The sequence below is a fragment of the Bufo gargarizans genome, chromosome 8, assembly GCF_014858855.1.
Source record: "Bufo gargarizans isolate SCDJY-AF-19 chromosome 8, ASM1485885v1, whole genome shotgun sequence".
Taxonomy (NCBI): Eukaryota; Metazoa; Chordata; class Amphibia; order Anura; family Bufonidae; genus Bufo; species Bufo gargarizans.
Window position 1 is genome coordinate 37,520,266 of NC_058087.1, and position 10,755 is coordinate 37,531,020.

The following is a 10,755-nucleotide window of genomic DNA, read 5'->3' on the forward strand; positions in this document are numbered from 1 at the left end:
AAGCGTCCTTTTTTTTTTTTTTTGTTCCAAAAATAGTGCCACTCCTGTCCATGGATCACTTCTCAGTCTGATTGACTTCAGTGGATGCAGCCCACGGACAAGACTGGTGGTGCTACTGCTGTATAATAGAGTAGATCTAGACCAGCCTGTCCATAAACTAGTTTATATCCTCCTCTGATTGTTATATTGAGGAATTGTGTGTGATCTTTCCGCAGCTCGAGTTTTTCGATCCTCCCCACAGTTTGGTGTGACGCTGGTAACCTATGAACTTCTGCAGAGATGGCTGTATGTTGACTTTGGCGGGATGTAAGTATTATAGGGCTTTTGTGTACATGATGCATTTTATGTATAACTGGATAGAAGTCCGATCTCTGAAGTGCTAACATCGCTTGCCTGTCTGTGCTTAATATAGAATCTTTTTCCGGCCCTTGGGTGATTTCACTCTAGACGTATTAGACGAGAGACATGTCTCTGTGCAAGTCTGGATTTCTGTACAGAATGATATCAATTCATAGTCTGAAAAAAAAAAAAGACATAATTTAACTGCACAAATCTCAGATGAAAACTCTGTTCTTTACCCAAAACGGTTTTTCTTTCTCTCCTCAGTTACATACTAATGAATATCTGATGACTTCCTCCGGTTGCAGACATAAACCTAATAAATACACATATAATCACAGAACAAAAAAAATCCTCATGGTGGAAAGAACTACAACCCTCATCATTTAATATTGCACAGAAATAGAGCATTGTATCAAAATAATTGCATTTCACGTCAAATTACCATTGTGGAGCATCCTTTCTTATGATTATGTTGTTCCATTCCTCTTTTATCCCGACTAGAAGTTTATGAACGGATTGACAGCTGAGTGTTACCAGTTGGGGGGGTGTCCCTGCACAGTCTGACGCTGGCAGCACTGATTGGATAATGTCAGACTGTGCAGGGACACACTCCCATCTGGTAACACCCAGTCATACCTTTATACCTTTAGTCATAAACATTTAGTAGCAATAACGGAGGAACAGCATAGCACAGAGTTGTATGAAAAGTTGCTGCAGAATTGTTATTACATGGAGAACGCAATTACTAAAATAGGGATGTCAGGAGTGGTTACGGCTCCGCTTTAAAGGATGTTCAGAATCCTAATAAATGTGGAGCGTTGTTAGACTGGTTAAGTGAAATGGAGGATCACAGAACGACAAAAGAAACACTGCAAGAGGTTCAGAAACGTTCGTCTATAGTAGACCTTAAAGGGGTTATCTGGAAATCTATAGGATAAGTGATCAATATCCGATCGGTGGGAGTCCGACACCTGGGACCCCCACTGATCAGCTGTTAGAAGAGGCTGGGTGCTCTGTGAGCGCCGAGGCCTCCTCCTAAGCCATGTGACGTCACTATAATATCAAATGATTTTAGCCCCCCGCCTCCAGCGCGACACATTCACGGAACTCCTGGACCAGGACGTCTTGTAAAAGTTTCCAGCACCGTCGTTTACTGTTAAAAGTCCTTATTTTTTCCAACCATTAAAACGTACAAAAACTTGAGCCATTGCAAGGTTTACGCGTTTCGACACCAGGTCTTAATCATAACCTCACCATACATCGGTCTCATGGCCTAGTTGCAGCTCAGCTCCATTGAAGTGAATGGGGCTGAGCTGCAATACCAAGCACAGCCACTATATGATGTATGGTGCTGTGCTTGCAAAGCTTCCGGGAGCCGGCTGCTCTCACCAGAACGCTGTAACAGCTGTAACAGCTGATCGGCAGGGTGCCGGGACTCGGACCCCTGCCAGTGATGAACTAATGATGACCTATCCTGATGATAGGTCATCGTTATATTTACCTGGATAACCCCTTTAACCATTGTACTGGTGATGTCTCCCCCTAGAGGCAGGGGGGTGAAAACTCTTCTCTCCAAGGGGTTATCGCCAGCATGTGGTTAAAGCCTACAATAGATAAAGTAATGTAGAGTAACTGAAGGAGCTTTCATGAAATATAGGCAAAATTATTATAGATTAGGATCACATTTTGTTAGCATGGATTTAAAGAGAATCTGCCATACGTGTCCTATGTAGTGAATGTTTGTGGATAGACTAAAGTGTCATGTAACTGGCTTCAGAAGGAGTAGATAGACGTCTCACTGGCTATACATCACAGAATGTATAGAGATATAAGTTAAGTATAGTGATCCTCCAGAGCTGTAATTTTTCTGCGAGGTTCCGGTCTGTCTAAGCCTGTGCACGCCACAGCTTCAATATTACAACTAAGCAAGTGCACCTCACTGCTACAGCAGTCAAGTTTTCCCAACAATCTTGATGCCTACAAGAATGTTAATATTTCAGGGTCGTAATCATGACGCAGAAGCACAGCCTGTCCTGGTAACAGGCTATGGAGACTTTAGAGGAAATTTTTTGGTTATTATTGCATTCTACTCATTTTGGACTAAAAAGATTTTATTCAAATTTTTCAACAGTTTTTCCTCTATAGCTTTCACTCAGGGCATCTGCAGACTGTTGCCTCCCCTTTCTCAGTGAATATGTCAGAGCTGCCCTCACAGTTCAATCTGTAGCCCTTAAGCCTCATTCACACGTCAGTGTTTCACGGACGTGTGTCCCTATTCATTTTAATGTGTATATTCACACATCAGTGTTTTAGCACGGTCCGTGGGTCCGTTTTTTTAGCACGGATGCAAGCTCTATTTTGTCCGTTACATTACGCCCATTAAAGTCTATGGGTCCGTGAAAACCACGGATGCCATCCGTGTTGCATCCGTGTTTCACGGATCATTAAAAAGCGATTTATTGAAAATGATTTTTTTAGCTGTTCAGTGTCAGTGAAACACGGATGCAACACGGACAGCAAAAATCGGACCCAACACGGATCTGTCACGGGAGAAAACACGGATCGAACACTGTCCGTGTTACCATTGATCCAAAACTGACACTGATGTCTGCATGAGGCATTACCTGTACTTTCCTAACATCTCATAAAGGCTCATTAAACTTAATTATTACTGCTTTGGTAAGAATTTAGATTAATGAGCATTTACAAGCTGTCAGGAGTTCAGAGGTAAGGAATACAGATCGAGCCGTGAGAGCAGCTCTCGTATGCATTCACATAGAAGGGGGAAGGGACAGTCTGTAGATGCACTGAAAGTGAAAGCTGTAGAGGAAAAACTGTTGATTACGTGAGATCATCTCAATATGCCCTCATCCTAAAAAATTAATTTTAACGCTGCATTAGAGACAGTCCCTCAGCCACAGTGAAGATAATATTTTGAACAAATCAGATTTGTCCATAGCGGGACAAAATTAATTCACTGATCACTAGTCTTAATTAAAAACAATTTTCAGTGCATCTGCAGATTGTCCTTTCCCCTTTTTCAGTGAATGCATGAGATCTGCTCTGATGGCTTGATCTGTAGTCCTCAACTCTGAACCCCTAACAGCTCATAAACGTTCATCTATAATCAAGACCAAAACGAGTGGAGTGCAATCATAAAATAATTGCCTCCACGTGTCCATAGCCTTTAAGTAAGTTCTGCAACCTTGTAGCTACTATAACAATATAAAGTTTAACAAGATGACCTATTAAGTGCTACTATACCGGTTTTTACTTTCTGTAGGTGCTTACAATCAGTGAACATAATGTTTGTGTGTGGATAAATGGTGTATTCCAAAGAGGGATTAAGCTTGGTGTCTGTGGGGCCAGAATATCCTTGAGAACTGTCCAAGTAAATCAGCAAGTCTGATGTGTAAATGTTCCATGCTCCGGCCTCTCTCAGAGCCACATAATAAGGCTTGTGAGCTTAGTCCATTCAGTCAAATAAACAGTAGTGTAACCCAGGGCCGTATGTCAGCGTCTAGTGTTGTCATAAGATAATGGTTCAGAAGAGAAGAACGACTTCAGGTCACAGCGCTACCTTCAAGATGCAGTCAGGATACAGTACAGTTACAGGGAATGCTTTTATTAGTTTATTTGCAGCGCGTTTCTGTTCCGAATCGACTAAAGAAGGGTCCGATTTGGGCCCAAAAACGTGTTGCAAATTAACTAATAAAAGCATTCCCTGTATCTGTACTGTATGCTGGCTGGTTTTGCGGCGCTACCTGCAAGATGCAAAGTCGTCATTCTTCTCTTCTGTACCCTTGCATTCATCCAGCATCAGGCCTGGTGGGAATCGAGAACGGCACCTTCTTACAAGCCTCAGCAGACTGTCAAGTGGCGTACTAGCCGACTCTTTACACCTTTCTTACTTTTGCACACTCCCTCTCTCTTTTTCTAGTGTTGTAATAAGATGGCACACTACCGACTTGTGTATTGATACAAGTTTTGCCTTTTCTCCCTCTGCAGAAAGCCTTCTGGGACAGAACCTTCTCCAAAGACGAGAATCTCCAACCTGCCACCTGCCCATCCAGATCATATAGGAGGCTACAGACTGGCAACCGCAACCTTTGCTGGAATAGAGAACAAATTTGGTATTTACCTGCCAAAGTTTAGATCTCCTGGTGTGGCTCCTGCTGAAGCCAAAGCCGCACCCTCCGTATAATACAGGCACATCTAGGGGTGCCACACAACACAGTATTTAAAGGTGCAGCACAGTACAGTACAGTATCTCTGTGGTCAGTTGCATGTGAGTTTATCTGAGCTGCTTGTCCCATTTTCTATGATATATTCATTTATTGAGAGGTAAATCACCTGTTTGCACAGAAGGGGTTACCTGCTTCATTTCAGCACGTATAATTAGTGTTGAGCGAACTTCTGTTTTAAGTTCGGCGTCTAAAGTTCGGCTTCCGGTTAGCGGAGAATCCCGATATGGATTCCGAATTCCGTTGTGGTCCGTGGTAGCGGAATCAATAATGGCCGATTATTGATTCCGCTACCACGGACCACAACGGAATTCGGAATCCATATCGGGATTCTCCGCTAACCGGAAGCCGAACTTTAGACGCCGAACTTAAAACACAAGTTCGCTCATCACTACGTATAATATATCTTTGTTTCCAGAAAGAGGGCATGTGTTTTTTTTTTAAAATAGACTGCTTTACATAGCTTTACACTTACTGTTACTGTACATATTGTACATCTGTACAGACACCGTGGCACATATGACATCTGTTACTCTTTGTACAAGGGGTGGCGGAGAATGTACAGAACATATTGGAGATGGAATGTTATCATCTATTATGATTTAATCATTTACTAATTTCAATGTAATTTTAAGGAAAATAAATCATTAATGTTTGAAGATTGTCTTATATTTGTGTGCTTGCTGAGTACTGACATTGTTATCTTGGTAAGCAGTTACAGCAATGTTGTCTGGAGCTTTCTAAGACTTAAAGGTTATGTACACCTGGGGCGTATTATTGGTTTTATCATTTTGAGCTAAAAATAATGTTTCAATTGGTCTTCAGAAAAAATTTGGAGCTCCTTTCTCTGTACAGCCTTGAGATTCTCTAGTAGCAGGCTTTGAATTTTTACTTTGTTCCGTCAGGCAGATCAACTGACGGCTCCTAAACACTAATTATAGCTCAATTCTTATCTTACTGATAAGAATGCGGCTCAAATAAGTGTTTATGACATTCTAGTCATTTAGAAATAAGATGTAGTACATTCACAGTTAACCCTTTGTGATAGAACGGCTCAATATTATTAATATAGACCAGGTGAAGAAATTATTTTTAGCCCAAAATTAGTAAAATGCAATCATAAAAAATTGCCCCCCTCAAGGTTTACATTGCCTTTAAGTATTTCCAAGACTTAAAAGGGTTCTTCAGGATTTAACAATTAATGAGCTATGCCTAGGACAGGTCATTAATATCATATCATTGGGGAGTCCAACAGGAACCATAACACACAGCTCCTTACTCTTTGTAGTGGACGGATCTGGTTACTGCACTGCATTCACTTCATAGCAACTGCTCTGCAGTAACCAGCTCCGTCCAGTAAACAGTGCCACAGAGCTACTCCTGAACAGCTGATCGGTGGAGATGCGGGGTGGTGGACCCCTGACGATCTGATATGGTTGATCTATCCTAAGGAAAGGTCATCAATTGTTAAGTGCTAGAGAATCCCTTTAAGTATTGATCACCTATCCGTAGGATGGCGATGGTGCTTCCAACGCCCCCGCGATCAGCAGTTTGTAGGAGCCGCAGTGCTGGAACCAGGCACTAGATCTACACAGCTCTGTATACTGTGTAGTTTCCACACCTGGTTACTGCAGCGCAGCCCCTATTCACTTTGAGGAACCCCCACTGATCTGATTTTGATGACGTGCCCTAAGGAAAAAATGTCATCAACACCACAAAGTGAAGAACATTAGAACAAAACCCCCAAAAACAATGGCGGAATTACGTAATTTTTTTCCATACTTTCGCCCTCAAAATATTTCAAAAGTTAAAACAAGCCCTCATGCAGCTATGTCAACGGAAAAACAAAAAAAGGCATTGCTTTTGAAATGCGGAGAGCAAAAAAAATAAACCAACCCCTAAGTCACTGTACTTTCACACAATTTCATTTAATTTAATGGAGAATGCTGTAAATAGCAATTTTTTAAATCACTTCATTTAAAAATCTGCCAGCATCCACCTGAAAAAAAGCTGTAAAGTCATGGCCACTAGTCCACTGCCTGTTGTCAGGCAAGATCCATCTGGCTCACAGGAAATGGGGCCGTATCAGAGGTAGCTGTGATCCTGATAAAAGAACTGCTTCTACACTGCTGCGTTGCGTGAAAAACGCACAATATAGAGCTTGTTGCGATTTTCACGCAACGCACAAGTATTAAAAATGCATGAAAATCACCGCTCATGTTCACAGCCCCATTGAAGTGAATGTCCCAATGAGTGGTCTGGATTTAGTGCGGGTGCAATGCGTTCACCTCGCGCATTGCACCCACGCAGAATTCTTGCCCGTGTGAAAGGGGCCTTAGAGTTTATTTGTGGGGATTTTTCAGGCGCTTGAAAACTGTGTTTGCCCTCTAGCCTTTTTCCTTATAGATGTGATATGAAAATGCCCAAAATAAAACACACCAAAAGTTTTTGAAAATAAGTCAGAGGGACAAAAACCACCACCTAATTAACAAAAATGTCAGAATCAAAAAATGTCGTCTGTGTACTGCTTTTCAAATTTCTCATAGATCTTCAGCTAACATCTGGAGCTGACATTTTTACAGCAAAAAGAACACCCCCAAAAAACTCTAAAATGCAAAAGTGCAGAAAATGTTTAGCAAAAACTTGAGTATTTTTTATTACTCTGGTTAAAAAAAATAAAGCAGTATTCGTTATTGCATTTTATTTATTATTTTTTGGGACATGAGTTTTTTTGTTTTTTTAATTTGTATTTGCAAATGTAGTTTTTTTCTGTAGGTATTAGTATTTTTTTGATGTATATGAACTCTGCAGCGGGAAACAGAACAGCAGTGGTCCAGTAGTATGTGAGATAGTGTCTCTTACTGTACAAGCAGACAGATGACAAACCTAAGATGCATGTAAAAGCGCCTGATATCTGTGATATCGCAATTATGTTGCCTATCAATCTTTATAATAAGCGTGGCTAATTGATTACATTGAACAGTCATAGCAGATTGCATCACAGTGGTATCATTGACTAGTGATTTTCACGATGGACTCATTATTCGTATATTGTGGTTCTATTTATTCCTTATTTAACAAATTAAGGGTTTTTACAAGGCAATAACAGAGATGTCCAATCTATTACATCAGCTCCATTTGCACTAAACAATGTCATGCTGGGCCTTCTGGCTGAAAGTAATTATATTTGACATTATGTATAAATGTAATGGCCTAAGAGACCTGTTCACACAAAGTCTTGGCCCAAAATATTTCTAAATATTATTTTATACTCTACATTTTCTGTCCATTTCCAAAATCTTAATTTCACTTGCGGCAAATACTCATTCAACAGTCTGGGCGGGGATGGCTGCCACGGTCGTGTCTAGGTTTAAGCTTCCAGTGACCGATTTCATCTAAGTCGTGTGATGTTACAAGCATTGTGCATCGTGTCAACACCAGCAACAAATGAATTCCTGCTGGGATGCCAGTACTTGCAGAAGTAATATAATAACTTGTGTGTCTGTAGCGCCTTCTTATTCCAAAGTACATTATATTTCTGCTTCAGAGAAATTCACTCAACCGTCTCAGAGCCGTAACATTGCGAGATCTCCTCCTGGAAACTGGAGAACTCAATCCCCAGGTAACTACCTGGCCACTCTCCGACGCTGCATCATATAGATAATCCAGGATTAGGCTAATTAAACTCTAAGGCCCCTTTCGCACAGTCGAGAATTCCGCACGGGTGCAACGCGCGAGGTGAACGCATTGCACCCCGCACTGAATCCTGACCACTCATTTGGACATTCATTTCTATGGGGCTGTTCACATGAGCGGTGATTTTCACGCATCACTGATGCGTCGTGTGAAAATCACAGCAAGCTCTATATTGTGCGTTTTTACGCAACGCAGGCCCTATAGAAGTGAAAATAATAGCATTCTTAATACAGAATGCTTAGTAAAATGTCTATTGATGGGTTAAAAATAATAAACAAATTTAACGCACCCCATCCACTTGATCGCGTAGCGGATCTCCTCTTCTTTCTACTTTCTTCGGAACCTGGCTAAAGGACCTTTGATGACGTCACTGCAGACCGCAAAACATACAACGGTCGTGTGCATGTAGCCATAAGGGGGCAATTTCTGCACTGGCACATTATGAGCTGGAATTTTTTGCACTGGCACACATTATAAGGGCTCTTTCACAAGACTGTGTGCAGTCCAGAAATCGCGCTCCGTGTGTGAGTTCGATCCTCTGTTCTGGACACAGCTCGTTTGGCAGGAATGCAGGGCATTATACTGATTTATAATGCTGTGTGCCTCTGTACCTTTTTTCTACAGAATCATAGTGACAGCTTTATGTCCGTATGATCCTGTAGAAGGAAGGTCATGCAGAGACACAGCATTATAAATCAGTGTAAGGGCTCATTCACACGAACGTGTGCTGCCCGTTGCCGTATTGCGGACCTGCAATACGCGGGTACCATTCCGTGTACATTCTGCATCACGGATGCGGACCAATTTACTTCAATGGGTCCGCAAATCCTGAGGTGCGGAACGAAAAAACACGGAAGCACTACGGAGTGCTTTCTGGGGTTCCGTTCCGTGCCTCCACACCACAAAAAGATAGAGCAAGTTCTATCTTTTTGTGGAACGGACGGATCGATGACCCATTCAAGTGAATGTATCTGCGATCCCCAGGCGGCTGCCCCACGGATGGTGCCCGTGCACCCGAATGCCGTGCATTCCTGCAAGACAAGCAGTGTCCAGAACGGAGGATCATGGTCACACACGTAGTGTGATTTCCGGACTGCACACGCTCGTGTGAAGCGGCCCTAAGGAGCAATTTTTGTATTGACGCACATTATAAAGGGACATTTTTTATGTACTGGTGCACATTATAAGGAGAATTATTACTACTGGGGGTAAGCTTTATTACTACTGGGGGCCTATGGGGAACATAATTACTATAGTATGGGAACCGTGGGGGTATTATTACTTCTGGGGCACAATGGGAACATAAGTACTTTTAGGGGCACTATTACTAGTAAGTGCACTCTGACAGGCCTCTTGCACACAAACGTATATTCATTCCATTTCCGTATTTCCTTTCCGTAAAAAAATAGAACATGTCCTATTATTGTCCGCATTACGGACAAGGGTAGGACTGTTCTATTAGGGGCCAGCTGTTCCGTTCTGCAAAATACGGAATGTACACGGATGTCATCTGTATTTTTTTGCGGACCGCAAAATACATACGGTCGTGTGCAAGAGGCCTGAGGCTGGGTTCAGACCTGAGCGTTTTACAGCACGTTCCTACGCGCTGTAAAACGCTCAACAGGCAAGAACCAATGATTCCCTATGGGAATGGTTCTCACCTGAGCGTTTTACAGCGCGTACGATCGCACTGTAAAACGCCCGACGCCCAAAGAAGTACAGGAGCTTCTTTGGGGCATCTTGTCGCGCGTTCCCGTACATAGACTTCCGGGAACGCGCGACAATGGGTGTTCGCATACTACCGGAGCCGCGTATGTGAGACGCCGGAGAATCGCGCATACACAGCGCTCAGGTCAGGACGCTCAGGTCTGAACCCAGCCTTAGTGTCAGGGATACTATTTGCTGGGCAGAGTTATATTTAGGGCACTGTGTGCCAATAATTATTGAAGGTGACACTATCTGTGTGGTACTAGTATTTCCAGGTGGACTCTTTCTGCAGTATAGTGTTGGGGAGCACAGCAGGACACAGTACTGGGGGTGGCAGGATGGGGTGTTCAGGAGGTGGAAAAGAAAGAAACTAAGAAGTCTGTTTGTCAAATGCTGTAGAGAGAAATAATCATTTATTTATTTTTTGCACTTAGGGTACTTTCACACTAGCGTTTTTCTTTTCCTGTATTGAGTTCCATCCCAGGTGCTCTATACCGAAAAAAAACTTTTATCCTAATGCACTCTGAATGGATAGCATTCTATTCAGTATGCATCAGTTCAGTCCCTCTTACGTTTTTTGGCCGGAGAAAATGTCTCCGGCCAAAAATCCTGAACACTTGCCACATTGACGGATCTGTTCTTCTGGTCCGCGCATGTGCAGACCTTTAAATCTGTGAAAATAAATAAATACTGGATCTGGTATTTCAATGCATTTGTCAGACAGATCCGCATCCGGATCCATCTGACAAATGCCATAAGTTTGCGT

At 42.3% G+C, this 10,755-nt stretch overlaps 1 protein-coding gene across 1 annotated transcript in view; it reads left to right on the forward strand.

Annotated features, from left to right (window-relative positions):
- SLC25A12 (solute carrier family 25 member 12) overlaps positions 1 to 4,795 on the forward strand; it is a 123,497-nt gene extending 118,702 nt beyond the window's left edge. The window contains exons 17-18 of the mRNA XM_044303617.1: positions 216 to 306; positions 4,351 to 4,795. Of these exons, the coding sequence (XP_044159552.1) occupies positions 216 to 306; positions 4,351 to 4,546 (287 nt within the window). The 3' untranslated portion in view covers positions 4,547 to 4,795. The remainder of the gene's footprint in view (positions 1 to 215; positions 307 to 4,350) is intronic.
- The last annotated feature ends 5,960 nt before the right edge of the window (positions 4,796 to 10,755 follow it).